This window comes from Patagioenas fasciata, chromosome 8 (genome assembly GCF_037038585.1).
Source record: "Patagioenas fasciata isolate bPatFas1 chromosome 8, bPatFas1.hap1, whole genome shotgun sequence".
Taxonomy (NCBI): Eukaryota; Metazoa; Chordata; class Aves; order Columbiformes; family Columbidae; genus Patagioenas; species Patagioenas fasciata.
The window spans coordinates 34,883,337-34,905,393 of NC_092527.1; the positions used below are offsets into that span (position 1 = coordinate 34,883,337).

At 36.3% G+C, this 22,057-nt stretch overlaps 1 protein-coding gene across 7 annotated transcripts in view; it reads left to right on the forward strand.

Moving 5' to 3' along the window:
• ATRNL1 (attractin like 1) overlaps positions 1-22,057 on the forward strand; it is a 492,025-nt gene that overhangs the window by 108,450 nt on the left and 361,518 nt on the right. For all 7 annotated transcript variants that reach the window (XR_011740344.1, XR_011740345.1, XR_011740347.1 and 4 more), the window contains exons 16-19: positions 6,477-6,690; positions 8,761-8,949; positions 11,447-11,665; positions 14,112-14,249. Coding sequence is in view for 3 of the 7 variants with exons in the window: in XM_071812183.1 (XP_071668284.1) it covers positions 6,477-6,690; positions 8,761-8,949; positions 11,447-11,665; positions 14,112-14,249 (760 nt within the window). In the remaining 4 variants the exon portion in view is untranslated. The remainder of the gene's footprint in view (positions 1-6,476; positions 6,691-8,760; positions 8,950-11,446; positions 11,666-14,111; positions 14,250-22,057) is intronic.

The following is a 22,057-nucleotide window of genomic DNA, read 5'->3' on the forward strand; positions in this document are numbered from 1 at the left end:
CATTTTGGAGCTTAGAATTTCTACAAAGTGACATCTTGCTGAGCATATCTTTATTTACATGAAGTACATCAACATCATGAGCCAATGTGACGTGAATTTGAGATACCTCACATACAGTTTATGCAATTATAGGCAAATGTATGTGCTTTAAAAGTGTATCTTGGGTTAAATGATCGTTTAGTTTTCAGAATCTCTAATGAAATGTTACTATGACTTATGGTGGTTTTCACTGGCATTTAGAAAAATAAATTTGTTTAAACTCATATGTTTCAGTCCAGTTCCAGTAACTCTGTATGAGGCGGCCTGAATGAATGACAGAGACTCCCTGAAACTTTGCTTGATTTTTCTCTTGTCTGCTGTTTCCTCTCAAACTGCAATCATAATGATCTAAGGGATTGCATTTTAGGTGCTTTCCTAACAGGTGGTGTTGTGGAGTTCACAATGTAGTCAGAGCAACTATAAGGTGAACACTATGCCTTTAGTCTGTATTATTTATGGTGGAGTTTTGACTTGTGTAGTTAATATCAATGGCTTTAAAATCTTCTGCCTATGTGAAACAAAGGCTTTCGGGATTACCGAATGTGTCAGAGCAACATTTGGAAATAAGACTATAGGTCTGTTTTTATCTGCTTCATTTGATGTTCTTGTACTGAGAAAAGGAAAACAACTCTGACAACTGTTGTGTATTTTACAAACTGTTAAAATAGTATTGGTAAATACTGCAACCTGGAAGGACTTAGGAATTCTTTATTGTTTATAGAAACAATGTGGGACTTTTCTAAGTTGTATTCTAATACACAAAGTCACTGTTCTGCTACAAAATCAGGACCATTTCTTCATCAGGTTTAGGATAATCAAAATCATTGATGCTTTGGGAAGATTCAGAGGGAAGAGGCTGTCACTGTCTCCACACCTGGTCCAGACCTCATTGTGTATCAATAATTTCTCTTAATTCCAATACCAAATTGATAAGGAAAAGGTTCATTTGGTACTAAAGTAAGGGACAAAAAGAAGACCTTTGTAGTGTTCAATGATGTTGAATTTGTACATGTATTCTAAAACTATCACCAATAATTTAATGTCTTTCTCATTGAAAAGAAATGAAATTCTTTAAGCATATGGCAAAGTAAACACAGTGGCTAAACTACAGATTCTTGTATTAAAGCAAAATGACACTTGATGTTTTTTCTTATTTGCTGTTTTGTTGACCTAGTAAGCAAATTATGAAAGAGAAGATTGGAGGTTTTTTTTTGCAAAGTAGATAAAACAACAGCAGTATGAGGTTAATTAACTGTTCCTCCTAATATTCAAATGTTGTATACTCATTTAAAAGTACAATTAGTGCTCTTGGGAGTTTGCTCCCAACTGTGGGATTTAACTAAAAATAATAATATTCTTGTTAGCATGCAATAAATTCTGAGATTCAGTTTTGGTGTAGTAAGCATAAACAAAGATGAGAACAGTTTTTAAACAACGCCTTTCATTATATAAACTGTTTGCAACTTTTCTTTACCTTGCTGTTCTCAGGGTTTAGCATCCTTTTTAAATTACACTTGAGTGTAGGTTGTCATTAATTAGTGAGCTTTGCATGGCAATGTTAGTCCTTGTTAGCTCAAAGTATTCTCAAAGGGCTGTATTATTTTATGGTTTTATCATATGTTTGGCTGTAGAGAAGCTGACATCTACCTTTTTTTTTTTGTCTTTTCCTGAATTAGTTCCACTTTACTACAGTGTCTATCGCTCCCTCTTTACTATTGCGGTTTGAAAAGTCTAACAAATTATTTCAGCAGTTCATCTCCATGTTAGAGTTGTTGCATTTCTTTCCTACTTCCGGGAAGTTCAGAGCTCAAGTCCCTTTGCCTGAGAAGAGAACCTGAACTTAAAAAAAAAATTGTCACCCAGAAAGAAGAAAATTCAAGAGTATTTTTTTTTTAAACCAATTCCACAAATGCAAAATTTGAAAAGAGTGGAAGAAATAAGTGCTATTATGACCTAATCTATGACTCCTACTATTAATTATGTTTAGATTTCATCATTTGTGTCTAATAGAGACTGAGACCCTTAAAAAGCATGTAGTTTTCTTCCAGTACTCTTAATGTGTCATTCACTGGGTAAATGAAATACGAAATGTGTAGGTATCTAGCATTGTTAGAATTCATGCGTGGTTAAGAATAGAAACCGCACAATGAGGCAGTAAACATAATATGGGTGGTTTCTCATCATATAACTCTTCTTTCAGTAAGGAGGTGTTTTGTTCATGGCTCAGAAAGTAGGCAAACTAACTGCAGTCCCTTCTCAAAACTCTGCATATTGGTATCACTAAGGGACCACTGTGATGCACACATTAGAAAATGAGTTAGAATTGTATAGTACACTTCCAGGGCAATTTAAGATCTGAAATGGAAGGGATTTAAGTAAAGGTGGGGATAAATTTCTGAAGAGATAGATAATTCCTCAGCAATTTGCATAATTAAGAAACAGAGGAGGATTTTGAACCTCGGTAGTAATTGGCTGTTCAGTAAAGGTTGACTTGCTCACTTCACTCATCTGCAAGTTATTCATCCTTCATTAAATAGATGCTGAGGCAGCAGTATTGCCTCAAAAATGTGTCGTGCCTATAAATGATCACATTCACTGTAGATATCAAGGCAACTTAGTACAACTTAAATTTTCTGAGTAAACAGTGGATTTAACATGAAGTATCAGGTCTCTAGTTAAGGTTACACATTTTTATTTTTTAACATAGTTCCATGATTTGTGCTTAAAAGAAAATTAAATTTGACTGGTTTAGAATAAGAGAAGAGCACATTTCTTAATGGATGGATTCTCATTCACTTGCAGGTTCCTCTTCAACTCTCAATCTGAACAACTTAGTCCCAAATACAGTGAGGACAGGATGGGTTTTTTTGGACCTCTTGAAAACATGCATTCATCAAGGCCTTGAGGAATAAAGAACAAATCTTCTCTGAGGAGTAACTTTTTTCCCACTTATGTGTTGAACAAAGATTATTTGACCTTCCAATAAAGAAGCTGGTATTCTTGAGAAGAAAAATTTAGACATATTTGGGGCTGATTTTGTGTCAGCAAGTGTTTCTTCTGAAATGAAGAGTTGATTTGTACTGTGTTTTTCACCCACCTGGGTGAAGAATATTTTTCAAGAGGCCCAGAAACTAGAGTCTTACATCAGTGGGTTCTGGGTATAGAGAACAGGCAGTCTGGTTTACTTCCTGTGTGTCCTCTTTAGAAGCACCTCTGGCAAAATATTTGAAGAAAAGGAATCTGTTTCCTACATTCATTTTGCATTAAACAAAACAACCGTAAAGTTCAAGTGAAGGGTGTTTAACTCTCCTTATTTCTTAAGCTGGAGGAAGAAACTGGATTGACATTCTCATTCAGATCTTTGAAATCCCTGCATTGCTTCAAGTACTTTGAGACTCTTAGCTGTAATGACTGAATCTTTCAGTTTGGGAGATAAGGACTAGATTTATGCTTTTTGTGGTGAAGAAATTGGTTTGATAAGCACAGCATACTGGTAGCTGCAGGTGTCACAAGTGGAACTCCCTGAATTCTTTATTCACTGTTTGTTTATTCCTGTTGACTTTTGTGCAGTGCAGCAGAAGTCATTTTCCGTGATAAGTCTTAGTGATATCAACACACAATCTCTGCTGTCACCAGCAGTCTTCAGCTGTAGTCCAGCACATCATGGATTTAATGCCACATAATTAAACATCTGCTTTAAGCGTATCCTTGGAGCATTTTGGTGGCCTAGTTCTCAGCTATTTACCGTATTTTAATCGGATGTTAAAAACATGTTTAGGATGCCAAAAACAGATTATCCAAACAACATGCCCAGAGCAGCATAAGATCCTGCAAGATCGGTGGTGTGTATTCGATAGCATGCTAACCTGTGTGCAGGTCTGTATTTTGCAGTATTACACTAGCAAAGAGCCAAAGATGGTTCATATGGAATTTGAGATGTCTCACATGATGACTATAAGTTGTCCAGATATTACAGCTATTAAGAACGATGATGACTATGATATGTGTTGCTTTTGCTTGAAGTGTTTCATTTCAGGTGTGCTGCTTTTATTTCCTAAGGCTGCTCTGGCTTTCCTGGTTCTCCCCGGGACTTTGTCAGCATTAAAGGGGTCCTGAGACACTCTGCTTAAGTAGAAGAATTTGTCTCCAAGAGTTACTGCTGCACTGTCAGTTTTCCTTATTTGCCTGACATGCTTTTCACCATAGCTGGAAGAGGATCTTGGTGTTCTGTATATTGATGCTGAGGCCAAATTATTTGGCAGTGCAATCGAAACAGTCTGTAGTATATTGAAGGTTCTCTTAACTAGAATTCCTCAGGCTGAAAGTAGGCATTTTTTTAGCTTATTTTAGGTCTGCGTTTGTAAGCAACTTATCCACCTAAGCCTAAGCCCCTGACATTTTTTGTATGTGCCTGGCTTGCTCGCTTAGCATTTTACAGACACATGTCTAAAGACACGCATATATATCGAAGGTTTTCTGATGCATGTGGACCACATACATATACAGCAACCTAGGCAACTAAATAACAAATAAGACAACAGAGGTATTATCTACCTCTTTCCAGATGTTCAATCTCCACTTGTACTACTTACATTATGTACTTTCTAGTACCCAGAATGTGGGAGGGACCTCTTACAGACACCTGGAAAGTTGGTCACTTGGGGTAGCAAATGAAGTTATGAAGTAAATACAGAAATAAGAAGCAAGAATGGGTGGTGGCATTTTTGCTGGATGTTCTCATTGCTGTTAGAGTCTCCCAGAGTGCATAACTGGTTATGGGGTGATTTCTTAGTCATTTTCTGGTTTACCAAAGCCTATTCTTGCCCCTGTAATTCTGTTAGTTGCTGTAGCAATTTTTGTTTGATCATGCTCCCAACAACTGATAGGACAGACGAAGAAGAGAGCATAGGGAATACATTTTAGAAAGGTCAGGAATATTGATTATCTACCTACTGTGTATTTATTTATTTATTTATTTATTTTAAAAGTAATTACCACTAGTATTTCTGAAACAAAATCAATAATCCTTACTTCAGTTTGGTTTGAGGCAGGGGAAAAAGAGGAATGCTCTGATCAGGTATAGATTTAAGAGCTCAAAGATTTTTCAGCCATGGATTAAACCTGATTGGCAAAAGATGAAAGATGTGAGATCAAAGCTGAAAGATGTGTCTGAGAGATGATGGCAGTGACTCTTGGTTCACTTGTGCAATAGCACGTAGATCTTGAACCATGATACCCTTGTGGTATTTTATAATGTTTTACTTACCTTGGCCTGTAAATTACATCAGTTGAGAACCTAGTTCACAATCAGATCATCTCAGCTTTGGAGCTGACAACATGTGTCCTTAGCCTGGTGCAGACAGCTGTGGTATTTGGTGCTCTGGTAGTCCCTGCCACCACGTACCTGTCACAGCCGTCGTCTCTTCTGTATCTCTGTTCTGTGTATTTAAACTGGGGTTAGTGAAAACTGCCTGCACAGAGATTACATGTGGGAATGTTTGGTTTTGGTATCTTGAGATTTTTACAGTGATGGGAGTAAGTAATGTATGTAGATTTGTCCTGGAACAGGAAAAGGCCTTTTTTCCTCAAAATCTGCTTTGTCTCTTGGTAATCACATAAAGACAAAATTATAAAAAGAAGTAGAATTTGTGTGATGTGTTTTTAGGGATACATCCTAAATATTTTTTGAGAATGCTTTTTATGTTTTTTAGTCTAGTTTATTTTATAGCTTATAAGTCAATAATAAAGAGTATATTCAATGTGTATTTAATGGCATTAGAGTCGTGGTTGTGCCACTTTCATGTCTGTCTCTGAATTGCCTAAAGATGTTCATCAGTATCAGCAGTCCAGATTTTAAAGAATGAAATATTTATCCTACTTTTTCCCCTGAACCTTGATTTCTGTGGCTTGCTGTTAACTTACGTGTATTTTATTACCCACTTTGACCTCACAATGATCTAGCAGTTAATAATCAGTATAGCAGCCACTGGAAAAAAACCCCACAATTTCAATATGACCATTTGGCCTGGTTTATGACTGCATCAAGTAATAGTAATCAGAATTGACTTTGAACAGAACAAACACAGATATATATATATATATATATATATATATATATATATATATATATATATATATATATATATATATATTTTTTTTTTTTTTTTAGTAGAACAGAATCAGACGATGGTGGTTTGTGTATCTGAGTTGTGTTTTTTCTTTTGCTTTGGTTTGTTTTTTTGGGAGTGGGTAGAGTTCAACAAGGTAGAACAATTAAGAGAAAATGGTATGGACAACAACCGAGATGATAATGTGAGAAACAGACATGATAAATTCTCTTGAAATTTGAAGTGTTTGCTGCTGAGGTGTTATTTGAAATTTCAACCCCAAAAAAGGCATTTTAACTAATCTCACATTTCTTTCATTCTGATTCATAGAAAATTTCACCTTGGGTAGGTTTACGCAAGATCAACATCTCCTACTGGGGATGGGATGACATGTCTCCTTTTACGAATACAACTCTGCAGTGGCTTCCTGGCGAGCCCAATGACTCTGGCTTCTGCGCGTATCTAGAGAGAGCCGAGGTGGCGGGTCTGAAAGCGAATCCATGCACTGCAATGGCAGATGGTCTCGTGTGTGAAAAACCTGTCGGTAAGCAGCCTCTTACACTGAGTTACTGTCACTGTCACGATTAGCAAGCTGTTTGGGTTTTTGTTTGCCTAAGAGGGATTTTCGGACGATTTGGATTAAATAATTACCAAAAAAAGTTACTTTTAAAATGTTTTGAAATATAGGGATGTTTAATCTATAAAACAAAGACTATTTCTAAAGCAGTAAATGTCTATTTGTGAATTAGTTTCCATGGCTTAGTTTGTATTACACCAGAAATACTTTAAGTTGCTTCTCAATTAGTAGTAGCCAGTGACAATAGTGATTGTAGTGTGAAAGTGTCTGTGAAGGTGTTCAACAAGGCTGATGTTTTCTTTCTGAATATTGCTAGACATAAATGAATATTTGAATGGTCTACAAGACCGAAAAAAACAAAATTCTTGTTTCCATCTTTCAGGTTTGTTTACATGTAGAGATTACTGCGGCAAACAGTCACGTGACAGTTCAAATTGACATTTCCATGCTCTGATTGTCCTGTGTTTCTCTTCATAACTCTAAAGTGGAGCATATTAAGTTCTTTAAATTTGTCCTTTGCGTTTATTTTGTGCATTTGCTGTGCAAAACTGGAAAACAGCTGCATTGTTGGTGTGTTGGCAGCACTGCCAGTCAATCTGATGTTTGGTTTCGTTGTGAAATTGTCAGAGTAGTTAACTTGCATAACCAAGGTGTGATTTTACCAATCCTTTATTTTCTTATAAGCAATTCCAAATAGTAATGTATTCCCAAAGCAAATATTGTACACTTGTTGATACTGACATCAATGTTTCCTAAAAATGTCATCTTTCACCATGTTCTTAATTTTGAGTTAGTAGTTCATTATTTACCAGATGTTTCTCAGAACAGTAAAATATATAGTCAGAATGGGAGAGACATCTCCATGTAAAGGGATATACTAGGTGGAACACAAATGACATTATTAAGATGAATTATTTTACAATTAGATCAACATTATATGCATCTGTTACTAGTGTCTTGTTTCAGGGCTTTTTTGATCTTGAGGTACTTCAGTGACTAGAAGTCGACGTACTTCAGTCTTATGAGAATACTTTTATAGTTCAGCTGATTTTTGTTAGTTTTTTATTTGTATTTTTATTAATTGCAAACTGCAGATTGAATACATACATACTAGGTCAAATCTAGGAACAGCGTGATTTGACCGTACTGTATTAGCAGGTGAAGAATGGTTTGAGAACTTGGCTTGTATTGAATATGAATCGTTATTATACAAAACCAAGGCAATACACAGGAGGACTTAATCCTGATGTTGCACAAGGTACTTGTGTATGGAAAATATAGTGCTGTCTATGCTTTTGTATTTCTACCTAAGAGTTACTCCACTCTTGCTCTTGTACACTTTATATTTTTATTTGAAATCAAAGCAAAGGTGAGGAGTTAGGATATGCGGGTTGGTTTTGTGTGTTACAACTTTTTGAGATGACATAAACCGCTAACCTAGTAAAAAATGCGGTCACTAGTAGAAGAAAAACAAAACCCCCAAACCAACCAACCACCAACAAAAAAACCCTAAAGCAGCTTTGCATTGAAAAACATTTATTTTGTTCCTTTCCCTTTGGATTCTAGTTACTTTCATATGTACACTATAAGGAAAAGTTTTAGGGAATAAGTTCTAGGTAGAATATTTGTTGCTTATACACTGTTAAACTGATGAGAACAATAGACCCAGAACTCCACTGTACTTGCTATAGAAGAATGTGACTTATTTTATGTCATATATGTGCAAGTAAAAATAACTAAATTGACATTACCAGATAATTAATATTACATTTGCTATTTCATTATATAGCTAAAATTGCTGCAAAATTTTTTAAATGGATTATTTAGAACTATACTGTGACTCATGCTGAATATTACTTAATAATTTTTATAAAATATTGCTGTATTTATACACTGCACCATAACTTTGGACAAATTATTTATAGCTAATTAAAGAAGCAACCACTTTTGCTTCAACACAATTTTTCTAATGGAAAATATGATTAAAGAAGGTGGAACTTGTGTTAAAAATTATAAATGTTTGTGGTTCCTTTCCAGTTAGTCCCAACCAGAATGCCAGACCCTGCAAAAAGCCATGCTCCCTGCGAACAACGTGTTCTAACTGCACGAGTAATGGTATGGAATGTATGTGGTGCAGCAGTACCAAACGATGTGTTGACTCAAACGCCTATATAATCTCCTTCCCATATGGACAGTGTCTAGAATGGCAAACTGCCACATGCTCCCGTGAGTATCTTAGTGAACATTCATCCTATTAAATATACTGTTATGTTTGTTTGGTTTTTTACACTTGTAAGAGCATCTGGCTACTAATGTGAGCAGTCAGTACTGTCTATGTTATTTTCTACATACAGATAAAATATTAGTAATTCTCTTATGATGAAACATACTTATTCTGTTAAAACAGATAGTAAAAAGCGTTTATTTTTTTCAGATAAAGGAAAAATACCATGGTTATTTGTGTAACCAGCATTAGTGTATCAAACAATGACCATGAGTTAGAACAAAAGACTGTTAAAATTCAGGAAATAATTTAAAGACCTTAGACTTCTATCACATCTAGTTGTTTGAAAAAGGAGATGAGTTGGATTCAGAGGTTTTAAGATTCTGGTTTATTTTGTCACTAGGATCACAGAAGTCTGTTTGCCTGCATGCAAAGTTAAACAAGGCAGGAGAGTTCTTGCCAAGCAGTGAAGGTGCACTCCAGGTGTCCCCTCTGGGAGCACGTTTCATCGGAAGTTGATACAATGCCTCTCTAGGAGAACAGGAAACCTACTTAATGAACAGTAAACCATTCAGCTAAAGCTGCTTCTTTCCAAGCGTCTAGTGACTGCACCTTAAGATCAGCACCATGCGCTTCCAAAGTAAATTGGTGCTGTATTTCGTATAGATGCTGGAGCAAGCTGCCTGGTGCCTTAGATTCTTGTCTCAGTCATGGTTTGTTTAGAAAAATTCCTCAGTTGCCATCCTAGAGATGACTGATTCTTAGTATTTTACTGTCCTTCAAGATTTGATCAAGGAGATCTGGTTTAAAACTGATTTTGTGTCACATGATTGGCGTTGATTTCCAAGAACACTTGAGCACTTTCTTTTCCCCCCCTCTCTTTTTCCATATTTGGGAAACTTGAGACACTACCTCCTATTTGGATTTTTCCAGGCCTAATGATATGAGAGTTTATACTCTGGTTTTCTGCCCTGTTAATGTTGTTTTGAGATCTCATTCAGATTCTTAACTGTTTTCTTGATAACTGCGTGTATCCTCAGACTATGGCGTGTTTTTTCTCTGACAACTTTCATTACTTTTAAGTGATATTAATAGTTGCTGAGGTCAGAGTAGCTAGACTTATTCTGCTGTCAGTTTTTTTAATTAGAAATGAAATTGCTCTGCTTAGGCATAACCCCTATAGCATAGATTCAGGTATTACCTTTATTGAGTAATGTGGTCCAGGTAGCTGTGAACACAGGTATTAGTTGGATGTAGTGTCCTCGCTGCAGCTGAACCAATTGAGAGGTTACTCTCATTTAGAAGACATTTGAGTGTCCTCCAGAAAAAAACCCCACAAACCTTTAAAATACTTTCTTATTAAAAAGAGGCAGAGACTATTTCTGGCTTCCTAGTAGGGTCTTTCTTGAAGTACATGTATGCTTTTGAAATTTATTTTAGTTGTCTACAAAGATAATGTGAGAAGAGACAGGGACCCATAGTGATCAATATTCAAATGATTCTGATGTTAATTTGATTCAGTGTTACAGCATTAATTTTAGAAGTTTAAGGTGTAGCAGAAAAAGCTCATACTCGTGAACTCTAATGGTGTTCCTGAAGATACTAAATTGCTAATTTGTTATCAATAACAAATGGCAGTAACTTCAGAATATGAATTTTATTTGGTTCTAAACAGGTTTCTTAAAATATGAGGAAGACCATTTCTATGAGAAATTAAATTTAAATAAAACTAGTAGTGCAAAAACTAGGAAATTTGATTGTTAGTACGCAAATTAAAAAATGAAACCTGATTTGCTCTAACAGATGAGACTCTTAAGATACAGTTCAATTAAATGGGATTGAATTATGACTTCTAGTTTAAGAAGATTTTTTTTTTTTTTGAAAGATGTATAATATGCTAGCTTGTTTTAAAAGTTCTATATAAGAAGACTGAGTCATGTTTGTAGATGAATACTCAGGTGTGATCCTGAGATACTTTGTACTCAAGTAACTTTTTGGTTGAATTTGAATTATCACAATTTTTGGATTATAGTTATCACTCTTATTTAGATTATTGACCTTGTCTTGAATTCTAGAATTTTTCTGTTATAAGGGCTGCTTACATCAGTAAAACTAGTAATATATGCATCCCATAATACATATTAATAATAAGCACTGAATATATATTTTATAATGAGATTTAATGATGATGTGTAATATTATTGCTTTGCTTCATTATCTTTGTTTATTTGAAATCTTTATTGCTGCATTGTGGTGTAACAAACACCTGCTGTGTATTTTGTGATCTTTGAAGTACAACTTTTAAAGAAAGCAAAGATGTTATTCCTAATGTTACTGAATTTTTTCAATTTGCACAAGGAAACAGAAATGCAAAATTATTTCTTCATCAACTGTTGTAAAATCCTAGCATCTTATTTAATGAAACAAACAAACACAAACCAGAATGCAGACCAAACAAATAAAAGCCCTTTCATTAATATTTTGTTCTATAAAATGAAGCTCAAAACTGCTCAGGACTGAGGACCTGTGGGCAGTGTTTGGAGCAGCCGGGGTGTGGATGGTGCAATGATCCCACTAACACTGGAAAAGGACAATGTTTGGAAGGATCATCAAGAGGCCCAATGAAGCCCATTGGCATGAACTCTAATGAAATGGTGCTTGATACCAGCCTTTGTCCAAAAGAGAGAAACTATGAGTGGTCTTTCATCCAGTGTCCAGGTAAGATCTCTTTTCATTCGTTCTTATCTATGATATAAGAGATGTTTCTCTGTTTAAGCACACCAAATTAACATAATTATTTTGAGTAATACAAGTAATATTTGCATGAGGTTTGTTTTTCCAAAGTGTTTCCTAAATATATAGTTTGGTAGTCTCTGTCTACTGAAGACAAATGTGCCCACTGTCATGCAGGGTAACGGTAACGCATGAAATTTAATGCAAATAGTTTAACCAAAATTGCCATCTTTTTGTAAATAAGTTTTCACCTATCCTGTCCTCCTACTTTTTCAAATCCAACTATATGAATTTGCTTCAGGTTTTCATAGAATCATTTCAGTTGGAAGAGACCCTTAGGATCACAGGGTCCAACCATAACCTCATCTAACTCTAACACTAAACCATGTCCCCAAGAACCTCAACTAAATGCCTTTTAAACACATCCAGGGGTGGTGACTCCACCACTGCCCTGGGCAGCCTGTTTCAATACCTGAAAATCCTTTCTGTGAAGATTTTTTTCCTAATACCCAATCTAAACCTCCCCTGGCGCAACTTGAGGCTATTTCCTCTTGTCCTAACACTTGCTATTCAGGAGAAGAGACAAACACCATCCCATGCTCCAACCTCCTTTCATGCAGTTGCAGACAGTGGTAAGGTCTCCCCTCAGCCTCACTTTTTCCAGGCTGAGCAGCTCCGGTTCCCTCAACTGCTCCTCATCACACTTGTGTTCCAGGTCCCATGCCAGCTTTCTTCTGCCTTCTGTTTCCATTAAAGAAGAGCACAGTTGAGAAACTATCTCTAGGCAGCTCAGGCTGGCCAGTTGCAGGCAGGTCCTGTGGCTCACCTGCTCACGCAAATCCAGCTGACTGAGAATGGGGGCTGCTAAACCTCTGAGCTGTGCCTCCCCTCTACCTTTTAGACGTTTCGAGTAAATAGAACGTATGCTTTTGTAATCATAGAGAAACTTTGAAGTCTAAATTTAAATCCTTCCCATATGATTATAGTATTTTATTATAATTTTCATTGGAAAAGTAAGGAGGGCATCAGCTGCTTTAAGGCAGCGGAAGCTGAGCTGGTATGGCCTCCTGGGTGGAAATACTCAAATCCTGAAAGCCGCCTCGTTGCAGCCCTGTAGTAGTGCAGGCAAATGAAAAGCACACTGGGGAGTTTGACAGACCTTCACTGGTAATTTCCAATAAATAATACACTTTACAAGACAGCTTTGAAACTTTTTTTTTTTTATTTTTTAGAATAAATGGTGTAATTGTGCTAAAGTTATTTTTCCAGCAAGTGTTCCTGTTGCTCATAAGTTTGGAAGCTGGCACTTCTCTAGGATCAAACGTTTATGGATATGTGCAACTATGTTTGCTTGGTCTCCTGGGTACTTTTTTCAGCAGCATATTCTTTGTGTATATGCATATATGTGTGTGTATTTATATACTTTAATGTGTGTGTATCGCTGTGTTATTTAAAAAGTGGGATCTCTGGAGAAAGTTTTTTCATTTTTTTAAAAAAAGTACATAGGTAGAGAGTAGATATTTAAAAAAAAATAGAATAGATAAGTGAAACTTTAAACCAAGTGAACACTATCAAATGGTCTAAATTAAAAACAACACCCCCAAATAGTCTAAGAAAAAGGAGCCTCTAGTGAATTTAACTCCTAGTTCTCATTTAAATGATTACTATAGCATCTCACTATTTTCATGATTTTAAAAATAATTTAATAATGATATATCCAGTTTGATTGGACTCATCCATATCATGGAATGTTGTTGAATTGTGCAGTTCTTGCAGTTCTCTTTTCTCGGTGAGATATGTATGTTTAGGAAAATCAGCAACAATTTCATTTTTACATGGTGTGCCATGTCAATTGACGATTGTATTGGGCCTCTTTCTTGCCGCCTCTTTCTTGCCCAGCCAAGATGCCAGTCACAGATCCAAAATCCAAATGCTAAATGCAAAGTTCAGAACTATTAAAAATAAGACTGTTTTTTTTAAGTGCTCTCTCCCCAGTAGATAGAAGTTTGAGTGTGAGCTGTTCTCCATCACAGCTGCTTTTCAGATGTGTCACAATGAATTGCTTGTGAGTGTGGGGGTTTAATTTGCTCTCAGTTGGTGACTTACAGCTCCTTAACAGATTTCTTAAGTGGCTGGGCAGCATTTTAAATCTATGAGGACCAGATTCAGTCACTCACAATGGCAAAAAATACTTTCTCGCATAACTTAAACCCACACGTCACACAGTCAACTTCTGGGGTCTTGTGTGAATTCAAGTTGTGTCACAATGCTGTTTTAAAGAGGTTCTGTGTCAAAGTACAAATATATACGCGGGTCATTAGTCAGGATTAAACTCCTCAGAATTACATTCCACTGCAATTTTTTAATCGCAAAAGCATTATTTTGTTCTTAGGAGCAATTCATTAATAAGTTTTTAAATGTTATATTCTAGCTTGCCAGTGTAATGGCCACAGCACCTGCATCAACAGTAATGTCTGTGATCAGTGTAAAAACTTAACAACAGGAAAGCAGTGTGAAACGTGCATGCCGGGATATTATGGGGATCCCACAAATGGAGGACAGTGTACAGGTAAGTCATTCTGTTGGGAGGGAAAACAGATTGAAATGGCATTTTATGTAATGTGAATTGAACTTTTTTTATTGTAACATCAAATTAACTCCTTTTTAAAGGTTAAATGTTTATTCAGTAATACAGACGTGTTGATCGGCTAAATTAACGATTCAAAATAAATTTAATATTTTAAAGAGAAACTGTGCATTCAGAATAATAATTTTGTGGTTGTTGTTTGGTCTGGATGCTCTAAGAGCAAGATGGTAATTTAAAGATGCTCTCTTGGGGCAAGGAGGAGGAAGAAACTCTTGTGGGACACAGCACGTAAAATCCTAATGTTTCAGAGAGGCATCACTTCAGTCTGTGTAAACAATCCTCTTTAAAGCAGTGAGAAGGTACTTCTGAGTGAAGTTCAGTATCTACCATAATGACTGATAGCACTGATTTATATAAATGTGTGATGCTAGTGGAAAAATTATGCATTTAACCATCCAACAAGTCTTAATAACGCATAATTTAACCAGAAAAGCCTGATACACTGCGGATTGGAATGTACCTTCACCTATTCAATCTGTTTAGGTTTGTAATTGCTACACTGGAGGATTCTCCTTGAAGTGAAAGAGAGAATGAAATCCAATACTCCAGATGGTTTTTGTATATTGCCGTAGGGCTGCTTTTTTACTTGCACGGGTGATTTTAAAGTTGACAGTAACTTCTTCCCTTATAACCAAATGGGGGCAGGGGGTTGTATTCATTATGAGAAGTCGAGACTGAATCTAGGAGGGTGCTAGAGAGTTTTGTCCCATAAATTTTTCTTGCCTGTTATTGATGTTTCTTTAACTGGACCTTTGCTTCTCAAGGAATATTTATTTGTTTAAAGGGTTCACTTGTTCCTCAGCACTTTAACATGCAGTAGTCAATGCATAAAGCTGCACATCTGGTAAACTCAAGCACAATATGTAGAAAGTGTGTTCAAGGGGATGGAAAGATTAATGTCTACCCCTATTGACAATTGCACATTTTGCTGGTGCTTTATGATGCTTTAAATAATTCTTAATAGTTCTCTTATTTCCTGAAGTTGACAAAATGTTCTTTTGCTGTCTATATCACCTTTATGGCAAAATGATATATTAATACAGCATTTGCTCTTCGGGGATACATTAGCTTTCAACCAAATAAGCATTCCATCACCTTTAGTGAATTATGTGTAGTGCAATAATGGCTAAAATCAATTTATAAGACTAGTAAAATTATACATTTTACTACTTGTTTTTTCAACCCAAGTCTGTAAGAGTACATATTTTTTATTGGTAGACATGATTTTAACAGGAGCTATTTAGACTAAAGAATGCTTTAAAAAATGAAGATGGTAATTATTTTGAAGCTTTATCTGCGTTAGTTTATTATATTTTGTAGCATAGAGCTCATAAATCTGTTAAAGTCTTTAAGACATTTTGATGAATGTGGTAATTATGATTGTTATATTTTCTTCAGTATCATGATTTTTGTTCCTGTCATAGAGGTGCCCAAATTGTGGCCAGGGATTCCCGCAGGAAAAAATACCGGTGATCCATAGATAAGTCGAATTAATTTTACTTGGATTTAAGAGGATTTTGGAACCATAGTTGAGATCAGGCAGTGCACAAGCATGAAGAAAGAGAGAGTTCTATTTCTTATTATGGTCTTGTGTGTTATTGTTTCCTTCATTCTGTTCATGCTTTTGGTAACGCAGAAAAATTAGAAAATAGCTGAAAATGAAGACCATAGTTAAAGTAAGAGCATAGGAAAAAAATCTTAAGTGGAAGAAAGGACAGCCTGCTGAGAAGCTGAACTTGAGTGTGACTGAAATAATTAGAAGATGAGACACGGAAATGTTGTGAAATAACCAGAGAAAAGAAAAAGATGGCAAGTTGAAAAAAGCCATCATCCTCCTGGTCCTGTCTTGTGTCTACTTTGCTGCTGCTGCTGGATGAGTTTCTGGCTGGACACAACCAAAATTTTTCTACTCAGACTCATCCGTCTGTATGAGGGTTGAGATTGCTGGAGCATGTGCTGCATTTTTTAGCATTATTTTCAAACTTACAAATCATCTACTTAGGTGTCAATGTTTAAAAAAAAAAAAGGAAAAGTTACTCCACCTGCTTATTGTCTTGTCATTTTCTTTACGGATGGTATTTTAAAAAATTATTCTCAAAATGTGTGAGATGCCAGGAGAGAATTCTTTACGGTAACTCAAGACACACTGTGAATGTATAATACATTTAATAATAAGGTAACTTAAACACTTTGCTGGATTGTCACTTTTTTATGAAGTGATAACATCCCAAAAAGCATTCAGTTTTCCCATAAATGTAGTAGCATTGTTGTTGCTTTTGCAGTAGGAATAGCAGTCTGAGTACCAGCACAGCTGAACATTGTGTTTTAGCTTGCACTGCTCACTCTTTAAGCAGCCTCAAAGGTCGTGGTGCTTAGGACACTGGTGACCATTCTCTAAAAGCCTCCTACCACACAAGCTGTATGCATTAAGTTTTTAGAGCAATTCTGTGTCGTTTCTATTGCCTTTATAGAACTATCACCTTCCCTGCTATCACACAATTGGACGTTTTCAATGCTAAAGGTGACAGCTTCCCACCACTTTTGATTTATAATAATTCCGTTTGAAAGTGTGAAGTTAATTGTTTACTGGAAACATGTAATTTTCTACCCAATCTTCAAACTATTAGCAAGAGTGAACATATTTCTGTATATCATGTGCGCATCAAGTCAGCAGCATCCTCTGGAGCCAGGTGAGAGGTCTGGCTGGCTCTTTTGTTATTCCAGTACATAGAGTGTGAAGGACAGAATAAATCTGAGCTTTTCTGCTGTTCTTTCAAAGCATCTGTCTCAGTAAGAACATAACTGTTGCAGTGTCTGCTTTTTTCCATTTTGTGTACCTTGGTACTTTTCGCCTATATTTATATACATATGGGTACATCTACAGGTACTACTCTCTGAATCAGTTCCACGTGAACTTGGCATCTATGCATTAGCCATCCAACTTGCCTATGTCTACAATAACTGCCTCAGGAGATTAAAACAAACAAAAACACACAAAAAACCCAATAAAAGCCTATCTTTACAGCACCTTGACTTAAGTGAAATTGACCTCAATAATAAAATACTTACCTGGGTATATTTGTGATGATTTCTGTTGGTGAAAAGAAGAAATAATAATGCTTGCTGGTGACTTGTTGGTACCTAAGATGTATCTTCAGTAACAGAGGGAAAATCCATGGTGTACAAATTTTGCTGCTCAAAGGATGTGATTATTCTGCTGACTGACATCTGAGATGTGGAGGTTTTGAGACAAGGGGCTGAGGATAGCAGAAGTAATTTCTTCTTGTGTCTACGAAGGAGAGACATGACAAAGATGTTGAACTCATTGTGGCGGCTAATTGAAAATGGTCGCCTTGGTTTTTAGGTTCTATCTAACTTTGAAAGATGTCTACTGTGTAGAGTTACAGATTGTTTGTTTCTGGCACCGTTTCTAACATGTTTACCTGTTCAGCAGCAGCAACCTTCATAACAGGCTTTTGTGATGCCAGTTCATGGAGGAGCCGATACCGATTTCCTTCCTTCCATGTCTCTCCCAAAGAAATATTGTTAAAAGCTACCATGGGCACCATCAAGAACAGAGCCCTGTTCCTACAGAGCATGAAGGGCAATCAGTGTGCTAGGTATTTGAAAGTAAAATTCAGTTTCATTTGAAAGGAGCACATGTGCACAGCACGACTAATTACAGTCACTTCGAAGTAAACTGTAGTCTGATTTATTAGAACACAAATGTCAATTTGAACAGGATTATCTACGGAAAACTAGGGGAGATGTACTAAAGAAAACCAATGGGAAACAGCTCTGCCTTTTGCTAGCAAATAATTTCAAGGTGGGTGTCTTTTATTCCCAATTTACTTTTGAATCCAACAAATTCTTGCTGTCTCCAGCTGAATCAGGCTCCATACAGTCCACATTAGATCTTAGGAAAGTCTCTTTTTTTCCCCTCTCCTCCAGTTTCTTTGATATAGAGAGGCCTCTTATTTTCTGAAACAACTCGTAGTTTCTACTCCTACTTGACGTTTTCTGCTTCTGGTCGTTATCTCTCTCAACCCTTCCTGCTGTTCCCCATAATTTTTGCCAAGTTTGAAATTTTCATTTGCATCCAAGGAAGAAGCAGTTTCCTCTCCCATCCATGAGTACAAAGGAACCCTTGGTGCCTAGGGCAGTGTAATCAGGCAGTCTTTGTGCTTGCTCCCCAGCCATATTCTTAGAATATATGTATTAACGCATGCACATATATATGTGCGTATAAATACACTGTGCACAGCATTTGTATATTAAATTGTAATACAGCAGATTACAGAATTTCACATATTACGGAAAGCAACCTGCCTTTCATAAAGGAAAAAGTTCATAGTATGACAAGTAAAACAATTTAATGTTCTTTTTCTTTTTTTTGAACTAAAATATGCTCTTGTCTTAGTTGATAGAAAGATACCTGGTAATTTCCCTCTAGGCTTATTTTCTAAGGTTTCAGGAAGTTATACAAGCAATGAGGGAACAGAAAGCAGCAGTCTTAATTTTTCACTTCAACACTATCACTACGTAGCTTTTAAATTACCTGTAGTTTGGGATTGTATAGGGCAGGTGTAGCGAAGCATCAAACTAAATATTCTGAATATAAATATTTTATGACTGTATTTATGGCAGTAAACTTAAAAGTGGAAAAAAATATTCCCGAAGAATCATTTTATTTAGCAAATATCATCGCACAATGACATTAGATTGGAATTTTAGTCTCAAAACACCCAGACGCTAATATAACATAGTATTAGGATCTGTATGATGCTACTTTAAACAGGCAAAACTAGGCGGATGCTGTTGGCCTGAGAAATACTTTTTGAAAGGAGAAATAAAATCTTACATTTAAAACTTCATCAAGGGATTTTTTTCAGTAACTTGAAGTAATTTTGTTCTATTGTGATTCAGAACTTTACTGTCTGCAGCAGTCCCAGCCTTAGTAAATTTTTCAGCTAAAATGGGAATTGAAGATTGTGTCTGTCAGGGAAGTCCCACCAGCGACTGGTGTCTGAGACACACGTTAATTACTTTTCAGGGCTTTCACAAATGGCTGTAGAACTGGGGGATTTGTTCTCTTTATACCAGCAGTCTGAGCAGTAGGAAAGGGATAATTATTTTGTTTTAGATTAAATTTATAGTCTGCTTTTGGAAGGGTATTTTAATGTGCTTTTTTATTTAAATTTTCCCAACTGCAGCAGGTTGTCCAGAGAGGCTGTGGATCTTCTACCACTAAGCTTCTGTCTTGCCACGTTTAAATAGTGATTTACGCGGCATCTCTCCATTTTCTTTACATTCATTGGCTGATTGAAGATTTGCAGTGTGCAGAGTTGGAATAGTGTCTCATAATACCTTGATCCAAGTAATTCTTTTTCAGAGGGTTGATTACGAGTTGACTTCAGCTGGTATGACTATTCCTGCTATTTTTGTCTAGCTGTAGCTTTTCTTTTGCTCCATTCACCATAGTGTTTTACGATTCTATATTTCCTTAGAAATGCATGCAAAAACTGCATCCATCATACAATCAGCCCAGGAAGCTTTGTACAGTAATTACTCTCTGCTTCAGTAAGGTGCTCTTTATGTTGTTTCACCCACTTGTTTTCAATTCTGTGTCTTTTGTAAAGTGGCATTAACACAGCTGGACAGGGAGGAGATGTTCTGCTGGCTCTGAGTGGCTCTGCAAATCCATGCCTTGACTTGTAACATGGGAGGGTTGATCCAGTGCTTGGGTCCTCACCATGGCAGCTATCCCTGCTTTTGCTGGGTCATAGCCTTGCAAAATCCAGATCTAATACTAGTAGAATGATATGCTTTGCTTTTCTCCCCAAAACACATTCAGTGGACTGAAAAGTTGTAAATGCTAGATGGACTATAAACTAGCAGCTGTAAGAGGATCACAGTACTGAATTCACACTGTGAGACCCAAAATAGCGTTTGATGACTGTGCAGTTCTGTCAAACATTACATAGTTAAATCAAAAAGAAGAGTCAAAAAACCCCCCAACAAAAGAAGAAAGCCCCTTAAAACCCCAACTTACAACAAAAATCCCTTGCCTGATTGTTCATTACAATTCTTACCATAAATGCTTGTGCTTGCCTTTATAATAAGGTTTTATGGTTATATCTCTGTTTTTTGCACATGCTATTAGACCCGACCTATGTGACTCAAATGCTTCCTTCTGAATCAGTGAGTAAATAAACTTTTTTCCAGAAGATTGAGGCATCTAATAGTTTTTACTACCTGCATGCTCCTAGCTACTGGTTTTGATGAACTAACCATCAAAGCACCATCATGATGAACTGACACATCAAAGCAGGTATTTGTGCTCTGAAATGAGGCATTCTGTGCACATTGCCTGAATTCTGTGCATAGTATGCTTAGAATATATCCACATATAAGGCCAGTACTAAGATTATGTAAAAGCACACGAAATACAGTTAATTTTGTTTAAAATCAAGGTGCTGGAAGGAGCATCAGCCTTTCATTTCCATCCTGATACTCATTTGATCCAAAACTGTGCTTCCTTAGCATAGACTAAACCTTCAGTAGTCAGAACAGATGAAATCATTTGCTCTCTGGGGAATGTAGGTGTCAAACTCGTAAACTTCCAAGGTGTCAAACTTCCAAAGTTGGAAGCCTGATGCCTTAGTACTGAAATCTCATTTGGTAACCTGCCCTTGCAGCTTTCCCAGCCTCTGATATCCATTGCTGGTATCACTTCCAACATCTGTTAATAGCAGCTCTCTGTAGGGAACAGTCATACAGACTGTCATTTTGATGAAAATATGTATGCATTATTATAAACAGTGATAACCAAGGAACCAAAAAATACCCGAGCTCTGTAAAGCTCCATGTTAAAGAGATTTAATTGATTGTTTTTGTAACCTCTAGAAAATTATATGCTTCTAGTGGGAACAACTAGTTTAGTGTATTCATTTGTTTATTTAATTTTATTTGCATTAACCTTTTCTGCTGGCATGACCATGAAGTGCTGACACGTGTCCAGAAATATGTTTTTATTAGCCTATAATAATAGTTGGTTTTAATGGCACAAAAGCTTCTGGTCTTAGCTATTCACCTTCAGTGGGCAATGACCTGATGTTTTGGTTGTATCACATATTATTTAGAAACAAAAGACAGATGTTCACAGTCCAAATTAATATAACATAATGCATTTCTGTATGAGATAATTATATTAAGAAGGTAGAAATTTAAAATAGAACATCTAAATTTTGGCTCTCAAGCGATCATTAATCTTCCCATTGAGTCTGGCAGTCGGATAAATGTGGTTATTGAAGTCAGGTAAATTAAAACCAAGCTGGAGTACCGTGTCTGGTTTTGTAATAAATGGTGTAAAGATTGTTTCTAAGAGACTTCAAAACACCCCACAATTTTCTGCATTTTTAAACATGATTCCTCTCTTGTATCTAAATTTTCAAAATGGATAATGGGATGTGTTCAGCCGCGCGAATCCAGCTGGTACTCATAGAAGTCTCATAATTTTTGATCAAGTTTAAGCTGTCTTGCAATCATTGGTGTCCCTCATGCTTGTCAGTGGGTGGTGACAGCAGCAATTTTTGCAGTAGACAGGTGTGTGCAGACACATCCCTAGAATGCAGTGCAGGCCCAAGAGGAAAATATTGTACAGCAGTAGTAAAAAATATTAATTGTCAAGATAACACTAACAAACTAAGAATACTTAGTTGCTAGGAGTT